Source organism: Pan paniscus, chromosome 11 (genome assembly GCF_029289425.2).
Source record: "Pan paniscus chromosome 11, NHGRI_mPanPan1-v2.0_pri, whole genome shotgun sequence".
NCBI lineage: Eukaryota > Metazoa > Chordata > Mammalia > Primates > Hominidae > Pan > Pan paniscus.
The window spans coordinates 14,405,469-14,422,362 of record NC_073260.2 but is presented as its reverse complement, the minus strand read 5'-3'; the positions used below and the strand labels follow the sequence as shown (position 1 = coordinate 14,422,362).

Below are 16,894 nucleotides of genomic sequence, written 5' to 3'. Positions count from 1 at the left end.
GGTTGTATTAAGTTCAAAACTTGAGAAATCCCAAAATAAATTACTTCCTGAATCTGGGTCAATCTCTGTATTTGGAATACATTACTAAATAAAAGACTTCATTTAGCGCGTCAGCATGAAGGCAAAACAGGTCCTTCTGTCACAGAACCCAGCCTTAAAACTACATCCTTCAGCCCGATGCTCAAATGTGTGCTTATATTTCCTCTTAAATATAGGAGCCAGTGATAATGTAGATCTGGTAATCTTATTGCTCCATCCCGATAACCTAATAGCTTCTGCCATGTAATCTGACCTGGGATCCAGGCAGTACAAGAAAGCAGGAGGAAGACTCATCTGACAATGGAAACAATTCAAATGTCTATCGCCAGGAGAAGACAGAGATTAAATGTGGCCTTTTCAAATGCTGGGATCTTTTTTTTAAAAAAAATCTTTAGAGACAGAGTCTTGCTCTGTTGCCTAAGCTGGAGTACAGTGGCACGATCATAGCTCACTACAATCCCAAACTCCTGGGCTCAAGCGATCCTCTTGCCTCTGCCTCCCAAGAAGCTAGGACTACAGGCATACCACCACCAACCAGGCAAATTAAAAAAAAAAACAAAACTTTTGTACAGATGCAGTCTCGCTATGTTGCCCAGGCTGGTCTTGAACTTCTGGCCTCAAGCAGTCCTTCTGCCTTAGCTTCCCAAAGCATTGGGATTACAGGCGTGAGCTTCTGTGTCCAGCCTGGAATCTTATACAGCAGTAAAAATAAATGAACCACAGCTTCCTGTAACATGGATGCATTTTATAAGCATGTTGAATTAAATTTTAAAAAAGGAAATCCAAGAAGTCTACAGTGTGCAACTTTTATAACTTCAAAAACAAGCAGTATTAAATAATAAATTGTTTATGAATACATACATATCTGGTAAGATATTTTAAAAAGCAAGTAAATGAAAAATACAAAATTTAGAATAGTGGTTATGCTATCCTAAATTGGGTAGAGGAAATTGGAAGAAACATATAAGTGGCTTAACAGAATTGATAGTGTTCTCTCTCTTCAGATGAGTGATAGATTTACTTTATGCTTTATACTTTACATATATATTACATACATTCTTTTATATATATATCCAGCATTATAAATGAGTTTTAAAGAAATTTATTGCCAAGTGTGGTGGCTCACCCCTGTAATCCTAGCACTTTGGGAGACCGAGGCGGGAGGATCACGAGGTCAGGAGTTCCAGACCAGCCTGGCCAACACAGTGAAACTCTGTCTCTACTAAAAATACAAAAATTAGCTGGACGTGGTGGCGGGTGCCTGTAGTCCCAGCTACTCAGGAGGCTGAGGCAGGAGAATCGCTTGAACCCGGGAGATGGAGGTTGCAGTGAGCCGAGATTGTGCTGCTGCACTCCACCCTAGGTGACAGAGCGAGACTCTATCTCAAAAACAATAAACAAAAAACAAAAAAAAATTAGCCGGGTGTGGTGGTGGGCACCTGCAGTCCCAGCTACTTGGGAGGCTGAGGCAGGAGAATTGCTTGAACCCGGGAGGTGGAGGATGCAATGAGCTGAGATCATGCCACTGCACTCCGGCCTGGCTGACAGAGTGAGACTCTGTCTCAAAAAAAAAAAATAGAAAAGAAAAGAAATTTATCTAACTTAAGAGGATCCTGTCATATGCAAAAGCCACACTTTATTTTTTAAGCATGACATTTCCCTCATATAGCAACATCTTCATTTTTTGAAATCTTATAGTCACAAATGTATTTTACTAATAAGAAACATATTGTAGGCTGGGCATGGTGGCTCACGCCTGTAATCCCAGCACTTTGGGAGGCCAAGGTGGGCGGATCGCCTGAGCTGAGGAGTTTGAGACCACCCTGGGCAACATGGTGAAAACCTGTCTCTACTAAAATACAAAAAATTAGCCAGGCATGGTGGAACACACCTGTAGTCCCAGCTACTCGGGAGGCTGAGGCACGAGAATTGCTTGAGCCCCAGAGGCAGAGGTTGTGGTGAACCGAGATCAGGCCACTGCACTCCACTTTGGGCTACAGAGCGAGAATCCATCTCAAAAAAAAAAAAAAAGAAAAAAAGAAAAAAGAAAAAAAGAAACATACTGTAATCACTGGGGCCATCTTTCCCACAATCGTTCCAATACAACAATGCACTCTTGCTAACCCCATACCACAACTCAGAGACCTTGTTAAGCAGCAATGACTTAGTTGTTATATAAGTATATATGTCTGCAATGAAAACAGGCCCAGACATTTTCAGAAATGAAATGCAAAAGAAGATGTATAAGGTATATAGATGGAAAAACAGTACAAGAGGACACTGGAGAGAATATGGAGAGGAACTCACAGAAAAATAAGGAAAAAAATAGAGTACCTTAACATTTACAAACCAAACATTAACAAAAAGGTACCTCAGAGTAAGAAGAATCAGATGTACAGGCTCTTGTACAGCTATAAACCATGAAAGGTATGAAATAATCAAGCAATTTAAAATATTTATTGGAAGAATACCCTGCAAAAGTGTCTTTATTTCTTAAGTAAAGGTACTTACAAAGTCATCTCCTGAGTCAGCTCCCATTGAGGCAACTGATTCCTTGCTCACAGACCGTGGGATCCTAGTAGCACCTCCTGGCCTCTGAGCAACAGCAGTCTCTTCTGCAATTTTCTTCTTCAGTTTTGCAAACATGTTTGCTGTGTGGCTATCCTGCACGGATGACGAGCTCTCAGTAGTCCTGGTGCCTGTGTTCAGGATTCAGACAGAGGCGCCTACAAAGTTTCAGACATCCAAGCTAGCTGCATTCCCACTTAAATGTGGGCCAAGGGCTTACGGCAACACAGGATCTATAAATCAGATGAAAGAGACAGTTCAAAAGTTAAACATTGGAAAGATTTCGCATCTGAGTTGTTAAGTTTTGGATTTCAAAACTAAGTTTCATAACTTACATGTACACTTATAGAACACAATTACTAAACATTTAAAAAGCACTCAGGTGCTTCATATGCATATACAGATGAAGAAACCCAGTCTCAAGGAGATGAAGTAACCTACCAAAGATTGTGTGGCTAAGTGGAAGGGCTGGTATTTGAACAGAGGACTCTGATTCACAAATCTCTACTTTTTTTTTTTAATTACATGTTGGCTATGACATATAACACACTTGGTAAAATGTCCCAGAGCAGACATCAACATCATATATTCATGACTTAATGATTTCAAATCCTTCCTCCAATAAGCTTAACTACAGTTTAGTGTTAAGTTGAAGACAAAAATGCATGTAATTCAATTCATATGTAATTCAATATGTAATTCAATATGTAAAAGGTGTAATATCCTACTGTTTCAGGATGGTTTGCAATCAACTGTCCAATAGGAAAAGCTGGTAACAGAAAAAAGAAGACACACCAGACAACTCTATTATATAAGTATCTGATATCCTTGAACATTTTCTAGAGACGCTGTGTGGTTTTGAGTTTGATAAAATTACCTCCAATGAGTTTATTTTCTTTCTTTCTTTCTTTTTTTTTTTTTTTTGAGATGGAGTTTCGCTCTTGTTGCCTAAGCTGGAATGCAATGGCACGATCTCGGCTCACCGCAACCTCCACCTCCTGGGTTCAAGCGATTCTCCTGCCTCAGCCTCCCGAGTAGCTGGGATTACAGGAATGCGCCACTATGCCCGGCTTATTTTATATTTTTAGTAGAGACGAGGTTTCTCCGTGTTGGTCAGGCTGGTCTCAAACTCTTGACCTCAGATGATCCACCTGCATTGGCCTCCCAAAGTGCTGGAATTACAGGCATAAGCCACTGCGCCTGGCCTCACAGTTTCTTTTCTTAAGAATGTTTGACATGATATTCAAAGTAAGATTCAAAAATCTTTTCCTCCTAATGGTGTATAAAACACTAATATTCTGGTTCCAATCTTAACTTTCCATGTTTTGTGGAGGATACCTAAGCTCTGCTCTGAGATACACAAATGCTATCTTACCACTTCAGATCCTCCATTAAGGCTGTACAATTCTTCAGAAACTTTACTTTCAATGTGTGTAAACCACTTACTCACCTGGCTTATCTACTAGATTTAAAACAGCTTGGAGGTCAAAGCATTCTGTCCTGCATGAAGACAAAGATAAAATGCATTGGGTATTTCTTTTCAAGTGTACGGCCAAAATGTTGGGTGGGGATAGGGGGAAGAAGTGAAGGAAGAGGAGGGGCAGAAGAAGGATTAAAGGGGGTAAGAAAACCTGTCACAACTCTCAATGGGATACCCTCCCTAACCCTGATCTCCTATGAATTTGTTTTTTGCCTAAGAGCTTCACTTACAAGCGCATAGAACAGAATTGATCACCGCAGCGGGTGCCTAAATTCACTTCTCCCTGGGAGCCCTGAGCAAAACAATTTGAATGAGGTTAAGTTTTCCTGGAGCCAGTATTTATTTCTCAGTTGATTACTACACTCACTCACTGTTTACCTGGCCAGACCCTGGGCTGTCTGGTCACGGATTTGCACTGACAAAAAGCAAGGCAAAATTGGGTAAAGACAGATGTCTAACCCCCAGGGAGGCAGGCAGGTGCCTGCCACGGCAGTTTGGATCTCACTCCCTCAGGCTACCTCCAGCCCCGCCCGTGCTTTGGACTGTCAAAGAAAGGAAGGATCCAACATCTCTCCCATTTGACAGCAGGGAAACTGAGCCCTAGAGAGGAGGAGCGACTTGTCCAAAGTCGCGCAGGGAGGAATCCCGGAACCCTAGGCTCCAGACTCCCAGGCCGGGGCAGCCCGCCTCCGCCCCCACTCTCACCCTTTCAGCACCCCGGTGCCGCCCCCCGCCTTGGGGCTCGGGCAACCCTGACCGGGCCGCTGTGAGGACAGACCGAGGCCACTGGGAGAATAAGGGGCCTGCTCGCATTCCCGGAGTCCTGGCCCGCGCACCTGCCTCTCTCTGGGCAGCCAGCAAAGCCCCGCCTCCCGGGCCTCTCGTGAGCCCCTGCCCGCGTCACCAACCCCCACCGCCCAGCCGGCGAGCCGAGCAGCGACCCGGAACCGCACGTCTCCCAGCGCGCCGGAAGTGACTGCGCGGGGTGGGAGGGGGGGGTTGGTCCGACGCGCGCATGCGCCCGTGCGCGGCCTTGGCGGCTACAGTTACCACCTCTGAGCGGCGGTTGGGCCGGAACGGCTGGAGTTCTCGGGTGCCCAGCCGGGCGCTCCCTCAGCCCAGTTCGCCACGTCAGCGAGCGGCCAGAGCCGCAGATGATGACTGAGTCTCCGAGGCCTCTCGGTCTTTTTCTATTTTAACAGGGGCGCGTGCAGAGCGTGGTAAGTGGGAGGGGCTTCGTGTCAAAAGTAAAAGAACCCAGTCGGTGCCACAGGCCCCGCTGTGCTGTGCTGGCTACAAACCCGGCCGGGGCTGCGCTGCTTGGCCAGGCGCCCCCCCGCGCCGCCGGGTCCCGCCGCACCCTAGGCAGCTGCCTTGCCACCGTGTGACCCGGGAAGTCTGCGCCTCCAGCTTCACTCACAAGCCAGTAGCTCCAGAAACTAGTCCTGGGACCTTACACCTTGAGACCAGTTTTTAGACTTTGGCGCCTGTCACCTACTGTAGATGATGCGTTTTATATCGCAACCGAGTACATAACGTCCAGCAGAACCACGTTCTTACTATGTAATGCACTTAAAAACGCTGGTGGCAGCTCACTATATTGGATTAGCTTCACCATCCGCTGCTGGGCCGTCTCCTTTCTGCTTAGGAAGAAAGTTGAAAACATCAAAAGTGCACGGCGCGCGCTTCTGTGGTCCCAGCTACTCGGAAGACCGAGGTGGGAGGATCTCTTGAGACCAGGGCTTCCAGACCAGCCTGGGCACCGTGGCGAGACTCCGTCTCTTTAAATAAATAGCAATCATGCAGGCAGTAGGAAAATAAAAAAAACAAAAGAGGAAAAACTATCTTGTTCCAAGTCACAGTCCAGGCCGGGCGCGGTGGCTCACTCCTGTAATCCCCACACTTTGAGAAGCCGAGGCGGGTGGTTCACCCGAGGTCAGGAGTTCAGACCAGCCTAACATGGCGAAACCTCGTCTCTACTAAAAATACAAAATTAGCCGGGCATGGTGGCCCATGCCTGTAATCCCAATTACTTGGGAGGCTGAGGCAGGAGAATCGCTTGAACCCGGGAGGTGTAGGTTGCAGTGAGTCAAGATCGCGCCATTGCACTCCAGCCTGGGCAACAAGAGCGAAACTCTATCTCAAACAAAAAGTCACGGTCCAAATCAGTACCCTAAGTCAGGTCCCTGAACTCGTCAATGCCAAGCCAGCCATTCCACCTTAAGGAACTCTGGTTCCATCCCCAGACTCAACACAAGCCCAAGAATAAGCAGATTCCACCCAATTCTTCAACAGTCCCTTCCTTCGCGTGTTCCAGTTCTGACCAGCAGGAGCAGGGCAGGGAAAAAACCAAAACCAGGATTCAAACATTGACAAACTAACAAGAAGCATCAACCCCAAGATAGTTCAAAGCCTCTGAGATATTTGAATGAAGCAAACCCTAACAGTTCAGCGGTCAATACCGAAAAAGTACCAAAAACTTTAAGCAAATAATGTTTATTTTTATATTGATGATACACTTAATATATATGTGGATTCAAGGTACAAAATTCATGTACAAGAGTTCACACCTGATGAATGTAGACACATTCCTAGAGAACATTTATCAATGTGAAAATTTCTTTAATACACTGACAACAAAAATCAAATATTCTCTAATCTCGTTATTCAATAAACATCAAAACAACGTTTCAGTTTTCATCCTCTAGTACTGAAGTGCCCTCAAGGTGGTAGGCACTGTATAGCAGGAGAAAACATTGGAAAGCCTACTGAATCCGCTCTGCAGAATCACAGTGTTTACTCTGAAATTCATTTAGTGAAGTAGTGAAAGGCTATCTTTTATGACAAATCACATCTCATACAAGAGTCAAAAGTGATGAACTCAAGAAAATAAAATGTTTCAAGAACTTCTCAGTTTCTAAAATCTATGGAGTATTAACCATAACAGACAAAGAAGAAAAAGGCTGCTGGAAAGGAAGAAAAAAACATCCTGTTTAAGAGAACGTATGGCTTAAGCAATTTAGAACACAACTGACAAGACTTTTACAATACCACAAATGTTCAAGTCAAATGATAGTGACAGTATAATTTCCCCCTTAGTCATTGGTAGTAAATAGCCCCTTCAAAATTTATTCTACTGTTAACACATATAAAAACTATGAATCCAAACAGTTTTGCTAACGGGGCTGAGTTGATGGATTTTTTTCTAAAGTATTAACTCACAATATCCAAATATTAATACAAATGAACGACAAGATTGTTTCAAAGATTACAGTGATTTGTGAATAGCTAAATAGGCAACCAAATAGCTTCATTATTTGCACGACAGATTAGCAGCACTTGGATAAGAACTGTTACATGAAAAATATTGTGCTTCAGTCTCTTGAGGAGAGCTAATATAACTCTATAATCCCTATAGTGTTACAATTCTATAACATTTCAGTTACAGACAAGCACAATTTTTAAAAAGTATTTCACACCACTAGAAAATCGAGTAATTATATCCTCCAAATGAATTACTTCTATGATTTAAACAAGTGCATTTCTGCCTAATAATCAGAATGTAGACAATAAGTTCAGCATTATTTTCAAGGGAAAAAGATCAAACATAACTTATTTTAACTCCTATTTGATTATCTTAACCTTTAGTGATGATTAGAATTTAAAAAAGGGAAACTCAACCTTCCAATGGAAACTGCTCAGAGGAAATAATAAAGTGTCCTGAAATTACAATAATTCTTAGCACAAAGTAAAAAGTGATTTATAACTGTTTCATCTGATTCAATGATTAATGAAATCACTATTTATACTGGTGCTACACAACGAAGATAACCTATATGGATAAGTTATTTTACTTGTAAACTCTACTATGAAAATGTTAGGACTTTGTATTTGCCTTTCCTATTATCTAAGACGTTTCTACCTCAACTGGAAGAATCATCCAAAATCTAAAGGTTTCTCTGATTGTTGAACAGCAAGGTTTATTAAAAACAAGCAAAAAAACAGTTGGAGAACTAGCCATATGGTCTATGTGGCAAAAGGAATGCATTCAGATAACTATAAAAAGCCACATAAATCAAGTTCTAGATTATTGTACTGAACCATTAGAAGGTCTTTTTAATGATACAGTAACAAGTTAACAAAAACCATTCTTCAGGAAATAGTAATAAAAATTCCTTTTTTTTTTTTTTTTTTTGAGAATGAGTCTTGCTCTGTCACCCAGACTGGAGTGCAATGGCACGATCTCGGCTCACTGCAACCTCCACCTCCCAGGTTCAAGCAATTCTCCTGCCTCAGCCTCCCAAGTAGCTGGGATTACAGGCGCACACCACCATGCCTGGCTAATTTTTTTTTTTTTTTTGTATTTTAGTAGCGACAGGGTTTCACTGTATTGCCCAGGCTGGTCTCCAACTCCTGAGTAATAAAAATTCTTATTGTGCTAAAACACTAAGCAATTTTTCCTGCAGATTTTTAATTTACCACAGTACATAGTTTTAATTTAGAAAAAAAGCAATTAGTAGCATGCTTCTTTAAGGGTGGGAATAATCTTTTTAAAAATACAGTGGTTATCCCTTTATGGTTTGGAAGTATTTACTTTTGGGATTCTCATGTATGATCATTTCAAATTTTATACTTATTCATACTGATTTCATGTTTGAGAAAATTTATGGTTCAAATTGTAATGTTTACAAATCTCAACTTTCAATTATGGCAAAGTGGACATTCACAACAGCTTCAGAAGAGAAAAGAAAATCAGTGATATAACAAACATTTAAGTATCATTTACGGCAGCCCTATAAGAAGGCTAGCCATAATTCCCTATTTCATTCTGAAAGTGATATCCTATTAGCTTTCATTCCATAAGCCTAGGAGAAAAGTATAAAACCTAAAATTACCTATGTCTTAAACAATATTACACCTAAAAAGATGATTGTCATAGTAGATAGACTGGAATTGTCCATCAAAATAGGAAATTGATACCCAATTTATAGTCTATGATGAAATTTAGGCTTGAATAAGTGAGTTTGTAGTTTTAATATAATGTACTTCAAACTATTAAAAAAACTGAGTCTATTGTCCAAGTATGTTTAAACATGGCACTGGTTAGAGTAGTCTGATAACTATTAAAAAGAATTTTTTTTAGGCCGGCCACAGTGGCTCACACCTGTAATCCCAGCACTTTAGGAGGCCGAGGCGGGTGGATCACTTGAGGTCAGGAGTTCGAGACCAACCTGGCCAACATGGTGAAACCCCATCTCTACTAAAAATACAAAATTAGCTGGTCGTGGTGGCACACGCCTGTAATCCCAGCTACTTGGGAGGCTGAGGCAGGAGAATCTCTTGAACCCAGGAGGCGGAGGTTGCAGTGAGCTGAGATCGCACCATTGCATTCCAGCCTGGGCAACGAGCAAAACTCCATCTCAAAAAAAAAAAAAATTATTAATTTTTAAAACCACAAAAGAAATTAACAAAAATATTTTAAAATTAAGAATGGTGCTTCAATCAGTTATTAAATTAGTTATACTTAATACAGTTCTCTTTATCCAATTAAAGGCATATCACCCTACATCATCCTGACACCCTTCCCGTCAATAGGTGATTGATTCCATTCACACATCAATTATTTTTCCTTAAACACAAGGCATGCTTAAGTCTTTTTGTTCAAAACTCAGTGAAGCTGGAACATAGTGTAGTATTAGGCTTTGAAATTCTAGTTTGAGGAAGATGAATCACTTTTTTTTTTTAAGTGGTCCCATTATCCAGGAAAGACTGAGAGGTACAGCAAAAATAGTTGTAAAGTATCAATGTATAAGAGCGCAGGAGACTGGGGGAAAGGGCTGGGTTTTCTAAGCAAGTGTTACCTTATTCAACCTCAAAGTTATTGGCTTTACAAAGGTTGGGGTCAGAGGTCACATTCACAATGTCAAGTGTTTTCTACTGTACTTTTGATTACCACTACTGTCCTCAAATTAATATCCACAAGGAGCCTGAGTCAGTTCCATGAATTTTAAATGGTATAATATCTGCTCTACTACTCTCCAGTGCAAAAACAATGATTTGGTTATTCAAACAACAAAGCATCAGATCCTATGGATGTTTTCACTGATTTTTCAGAAATAATAAATTACCAAATTTTAATATTTATTCAAGAAAAAGGCTGTTATAATTATTTCTGAATTTAATACTGTAATTGAAAAGTCTTATGAATAGTTGGCTGTTTTATTTAAAATATAATGAATCAGCAAATGTAACATCTGTTTGGGTGGTAAAACAGACTCCTGAGATAATTTCTCTATTTTAAGATAATATTGGATCAGATAGATTTAATCTTCCAAAGAATACTGGTGTAAAAAGTTGCTTTGCAGTTACATTTTATCATGCAAAAATAACCTCTACTTAATTTCTGCAGTGAATGTATTTAAGTGTATATTAAACATCTCCTACACTCTTTCATGCAAATAAATATGTCAACTGAAGTAACCAAACATTGATACTTGGCAACATTCTATAGGTTCACAAATTGGCATTGCACGTATTTACTATCCTCTTATCCTCCCCAACCCTATCATCCTTGGGAGAGGTTTGAAGGCCCAGATTTTTATAGCACACCATGCATCTAATATTAAAAACTCTACTTCATGTGCGAATATATCATCAACTTGCAGAACACAGGTGGTCTCATAGAGACACAGCAATACGAGTGAAGGCATTTTATTCAGTGGAAGCATTTTCTCAGATGAGCCTACTCACCTTTGATATGCAAGTCCAGTAAGAAAAAATCTGTAGCCGGAAATGCCAAGACAGGACTAAATTAATCATAGCTGCTGCAAATATACAAATTAACAACCTCCCGTTCCTCACTAAATCCTATCCTACTTAGGTTAGGCCATCCCTTAGCTAATGCCCCCTTTTCTGCCTCATAGAGACACATAAAACACTGATGAAAGAAAAATTGTTCCAAAATCAAAATTCAGTATGAGGCATAAAAATGACAACTGGGAATATATTTCCCCTATTTAATGGACATTTTCCTATGTTTTTAAATGTGATTAAAGCAATTTTTTTCCACAGCCTATTAAGCCCCAATATACATAATTTACTACTCAGTAATAATACTTAAATATGGATCAAGAAAATAAAGGACTACTACAGCCTAAGAATCTGCTGGTGTCTCAGTTTCACATACTTAGGTTTTTCAGGTTATATCACTAATTTATCATCAGTTTAAATAAAAATTTGCAGGTGATTTTAAAGCTAAGAATAAATATCCAGCTTTCTGTTAAGATCTTCATATCCTAATTTCAACTCCAAATTAGCCCATTTTATCCAAACACAAGCCTCTCAAAATAGAGGCTTATGAATGAGATACAGCCACAACCTAATTACAGCAGCATGAACAATGCCACTAGGATGTCCTCACAGAACTTAAATAAATTCAGCCCACAATGGGTATGGGTACATAATATACACATACTGTATCATTGCATACCAATATATTTACAAATATGTACACATATATACAAAAAGTATACACAGAGATTGCATGTAGCATCACAAAAATATACATATGCCATTACAAATAAAATAAGAATTTCAAATAAATAAGGTCAACAAAAGAGCCCTCAAGGTAAATACCCTCTATGATTTCCAAACACACACAGGAACATATACACCCAAAACATCACCAGGAGACTCATAGCATTCATATTCATATCAAATCTTTTACTCAGGGTGGGGAGGTGGTTTTGAATCACTGGCAATGGCCAAATTAGCAGACCTTGGTACCTGACTATATTTCCAGTCCAGAGTGTTCTCTGTATATCAGGCTGATTACAAGTCTCCATAAATAAAATTTTTCAGCTGGGTCCAAACTGCTTCTCAGAGACAGAAAGTTACTCTATCACACATGTCAGAGATTAAACTTGGAGGAGAGTGCTAAAGAAAGCTCCATAATACCTAATACATAAATCTGATTTGTCGCTTTTCCCATTATCCTGACTAAATCAGTATAATTACCACATAATCTGTTTCAGGGAATTCTATTGCACAAAGGAAATAAAGGGCAGTAGCCAGAAGTTGGAGGGGAGGGAACCACCCGGATCCTCTATCAGGAAAACTCCAGCCACAATTGGATTGCACTTTGCTTCTGAAATCCTGAAACATTTCAATTTGGTAAAAATAAACAGGGTACAATAAATTCTGTGCTTTGAAAGGTTTGAGAGCACCACTTTCTAAGAGAAACACACACATGCAAATGAAGAATACATCCTGGCTAGAATAAAAGATAAAATGTCAGACTTGTGGATTTTTACAACAAAAATTTGATACTGTTTTGTGCCAAAATACAAATCCCTAATTATTCTTTCTTGTTCGTTATAGAAAGCAGTCTGAGCTACTGAGAAGACTGGGCTGAGATGAGGAGATCTGAGTTTTAGTTCTAGCTCTATCACTATGAATAGCTTTTTGGGTCTCAGCTTTCTCTTCTGTAAAATAGAGAAGATAGTTGCTTTACCAACTTCATAAATATACAGATAAAGAAAGAGAAAATTCCACTGTGCTTCATTTTGTTTTGTGTATAACTGACTTCTTGCAGTCTTATGCTTTCTATGTTGTTTACAGTGATACTTAAGAGAGATGAGAGACTATCAGAATCTCCAGGGACAGTTTGTGCAATTTGAAAACAAAGGAGTGCTTTTTCCCTTTGCTTTGCTCTGTTCTTAGTTCCAATATTTAAATTTTTATGAATTATAAAATTAAATACATTAGGGTTTAAATTTTTTTATAAAGGGCAGGTGGTATGCATTTTTAAAAAATGAAATTCTTTGCCACTATCAGCTCAAGCCCATTGGGCAACTGTCCTTTTAGATAATTCTTCTCCCTTGATTAAAGAAATACAGAAGCTGGGTGAGGTACAAGGAGGATTTATTAAACTGTATGTTTAGGCTGGGCGTGGTGGCTCATGCCTGTAATCCCAGCACTTTGGGAGGCCGAGGCCAACGGATCACCTGAAATCAGGAGTTCGAGACCAGCCTGACCAACATGGTGAAACCCCATCTCAAAATACAAAATTAGCTGGTGTGGTGGCACATGCCTGTAATCCCAGCTACTGGGGAGGCTGAGGCAGGAGAATCACTTGAAACCGGAAGGCAGAGGTTGCAGTGAGCTGAGATCCTGCCACCACACTGCAGCCTGAGTAACAAGAGTGAAAGTCCATCTCAAAAACAAAAAACAAAAAAACTATGTTTAAAACTTTCATAAAAAGAAAGAAAAGGCAAAGTGTTCATGCAAATGTGACCCTCCTAATGAAGCCTACCCTGATCATCACTTTTTCTTTTCTTTTTTTCCAGAGACGAGGTCTTGCTTTGTCATCTAGGCTGGAGTGCAGTGGTGCAATCACAGCTCACTGCAGCCACAAACTCCTGGGCTCAAGTGACCCTCCCACCTCGGCCTCCCAGGTAGCTGGGACTAATAGGGTCATGCCACCATGCCCTGCTTCATCACTCTTTTAAACATTGTTCTTCTCTTAAGAAAACAAACAAAAGATTTACCTTACCATAATCTATGCTTTTCCATCCTACTTAACATTTTCTAACATAAATTACTTATGTTTATTGCCTTACTCCTTCTACTAGAATGTAAGCTTCATGAACACGAGGATTTTTAAGTCTATTTTGTTTGCTTCCCCAATGCCCAGAAGAAAATCTGGAGTATAGTCTTTGTTTAATACGCATTTTTTTGAAGGCATCAATGAAACAATAACATTTTCCAGCACAGTTTTCCTCTCTTTGAAGATTCAAGATCACTTCAGTCCACTTTAGATTTTTAACTACCAGTAAGGAATTACACTATTAGCTTAAGGGGCAACGTCATAAGGGTCAATGTTGTGATTTCTAAGACCCTCATTTTTAGACAAGCATGTTTCTAATCATAAAAGCTCTAATTTCCTCAGGAGAGTCTCTGTCTGTACTAGTTTCTGAAACAGCTAAGTGGGACCCAGATTTTCTTGAACAAAATCTAGGTAAATATGACTTACAAAAGAAAAGGTTGTGTACACTACAAACAGGGTAAATAGTTCTCTTGGTGGTTGGAGTGGGGAAATCAATATTTTTGGAACCAAGAGTCCAAATTACAGAATCAGAGTTGGAAAGGACCTGGGCCAACCTCTTCATTTTACAGATGAGAGTGCTAACAAGCAGAGACATGAAGACAGTTGTCAAAGGGCATAACGATTAAGTTACCAGGAAAGCCAGGACTAGAACTTAGGTCTCCTAGTTCTCAGACCAGTGTTCTTTATGCTTAATGGGGGAGGATAAAGCTCAGAACAGTAAATACTATTTTAAACATTAGAGGACAGGAAACTCTGTGTTGGTAGGAGCATAACTGGCACAGGACTTAAGGGGAATTGAAACAAGAGGTCAGAAAACTGAAGATAGTCTATTGCTGTAGTTCAATGAACACTGTTACTAAAGGAAAGCTATGAAGTTTATTAAGATACTGAAAAAAAAGGAAAGCAGTCTTTACCTGAAAATGAAAACCCACTAGCAAAGGAAATCTCTTTCCAGGGTAACTTTTCCCAAGCTTTCTGAAATACTGTTTGAAAGAACAAACAAAAAAATTTTTAAAAAGTAAACAGGCCAGGTACAGTGGCTCACACCTGTAATCCTAGCACTTTGGGAGGTTGAGGCAGGAGGATCACTTGAGCCCAGGAGTTTGAGGCCGGCCTGCTCAACAAAGTGAGACCACGTCTCTACAAAAAATTAAAAAATAAAGAAAATTAGCCAGGCATGGTGGCGCATGCCTGTAGTCCCAGCTACTTGGGAGGCTGAGGTGAGAAGATTGCCTGAATCCAGGAATTTGAGGCTGCAGTGAGCCATGAATGTACCACTGCACCCCAACCTGGGCAACAAAGCAAGACTCTGTCTCTTAAAAAAAAAAAAAGTAAAATACTCCCCAAGTCCCCAAACCCCAAAACAGTAACTTTGGACTTCAGGTTTGAAAAATCAGCAAATCAGAGCAGGAATGGGAATAACTTAGACTCAAATTAGTCTCTATGCCAGAAATGAAAACCAAGTTAAAAATAATAGCCAGGTGCGGTGGCTCACGCCTGTAATCCCAGCACTTTGGGAAGCTGAGGCAGGCAAATCACAAGGTCAGGAGTTTGAGACCAGCCTGACCAACATGGTGAAACCCCGTCTCTACTAAAAATACAAAAATTAGCCAGGCATGGTGGCGGGCACCTGTAATCCCAGCTACTCGGGAGGCTGAGGCAGGAAAATTGCTTGAACCTGGGAGGCGGAGGTTGCAGTGAGCCGAGATAGCACCACTGCACTCCAACCTGGGCAACAAAAGCAAGACTCTGTCTCAAAAAAAATAAATAAATTTAGAGTATAATTTACTTAGGGCCATGGGAAAGAGATATCAAAAACAATCAGCTCACTTCTCCTGGGACTGCCAGATGTGATCCTGTACAGAAAATTAGGTATAAGGCCTTTTCATTCATAGATTTCTGAAATTGAATGCTGCATAATCAAAAAGGAGGGAGGACTTCATAGCAAGTGACTGTGAAATTATAAAGGGAATGACAGGGAAGGAAAACACAAAAAAGAAAAATCTTTATAATATACACTGAGTCCTACTTAAGATAATAAAAATTTTGTGCATGAATATAAAATACTAAATACAGGGAATGTTAATAAATCTTATTTCCAAATTACCAATGCAAAATCAACTTACATTTTAGGTTTCATAACACCCAGTTACCCCTTACCAAAATTTAAAACATCTATTACTTTGAAGTCTCATAAATTTGAATGAGGCAAAAAATTAAAACTTTATGTCACAGACATCAATCCAGTCTTTAAATGTGATCTCATAAACCAAGAGTTTAAATAGAATTCCTATTGGAGACATTGTATTATGAAACCAATGACATGGTTTTTGACTAAAATATTTCAAAGTTGTTTCCTTTTTCATTTCCAGCATTCACAGACTACAAAGAAAATATGCAAATAAATCTCATAATACTCATACATTCCAAGTAATATTACCACCTCAAGTCCTCAATCAAGATGTAGCTTTCAGATGCAATTCAATCCAATTTCTGAAATTATGACAGTATTGAAAGAAATTAAATGATTTCAAAAACTGGCTTGATCATGTTTCAAAGAATCAAACATTTTTCTACCAGCTAAGTTGGAATGAGAAAAAATATATTATGGAGGGACTCTGTTCTTGATTTTCAGTAGTCCATGGTGGCTAGCTTCATCATTATGAACCATTACATATTTCCAAATCCAGACATTTAACTTAGGTCCAAGTATAAGAGTTGGATTTACCTCATTATACAAAAATAAATGATTTACTCTTCTCAGGGTGAGAATAGTGACTATTTGAGTGTAGGATTAGAAGTTGGAGGTAAATATCCATCCCTCAAAATCAAAAAATAAAAATTCCAAGGTTAAGATTTTAAAAGACCTGAAAGGTTGCATTTTAAAACAGTTACCCTAAAAGTGTGAACATTTTTTTGTTTTTAAAATGGTGGCCCTAAATTAAAAAATAAAAACTAAGTAACACCACTATGTGTCTTATCACATTAGAAAACTGCACCATTTAAAATTTGTGGAAAATGAAAACTTGTTTCGACAACAGGGTTTTTGTTTTAATAGTCATCAATGGTATTCTCAAAGAACACGTTTCTAACATCTAGAATGGATGCTAATTCCAAAATGTGCTTCTGGAGATGAGGATTCTCCACTGTTTCATCCCTTGGCAGTTGTGGATATGATTCTGGATAATTTCGTGTTTCCT

At 39.6% G+C, this 16,894-nt stretch overlaps 2 protein-coding genes across 11 annotated transcripts in view; both read right to left on the bottom strand.

Moving 5' to 3' along the window:
- The window catches only part of GOLGA1 (golgin A1), a 62,727-nt gene extending 57,655 nt beyond the window's left edge, over positions 1-5,072 (bottom strand). The window contains exons 1-3 of one of the 5 annotated variants that reach the window (XM_003808047.5): positions 4,924-5,072; positions 4,058-4,107; positions 2,551-2,840 (exon numbers count right to left, since the gene is read on the bottom strand). In XM_003808047.5, the coding sequence (XP_003808095.1) occupies positions 2,551-2,685 (135 nt within the window). In that variant the 5' untranslated portion in view covers positions 2,686-2,840; positions 4,058-4,107; positions 4,924-5,072. Of the gene's footprint in view, positions 1-2,550; positions 2,841-3,484; positions 4,108-4,792 lie in introns of all 5 variants that reach the window. The other 4 variants (XM_034929039.3, XM_008960132.4, XM_008960130.6 and 1 more) reach the window with 4 other exon arrangements.
- Positions 5,073-6,567: 1,495 nt separating this feature from the next.
- The window catches only part of SCAI (suppressor of cancer cell invasion), a 201,378-nt gene continuing 191,051 nt past the window's right edge, over positions 6,568-16,894 (bottom strand). For 4 of the 6 annotated variants that reach the window (XM_034929041.3, XM_014346274.4, XM_063594211.1 and 1 more), the window contains one exon: positions 6,568-16,892. In XM_034929041.3, the coding sequence (XP_034784932.1) occupies positions 16,746-16,892 (147 nt within the window). In that variant the 3' untranslated portion in view covers positions 6,568-16,745. The remainder of the gene's footprint in view (positions 16,893-16,894) is intronic. The other 2 variants (XR_004664338.3, XR_004664339.3) reach the window with 1 other exon arrangement.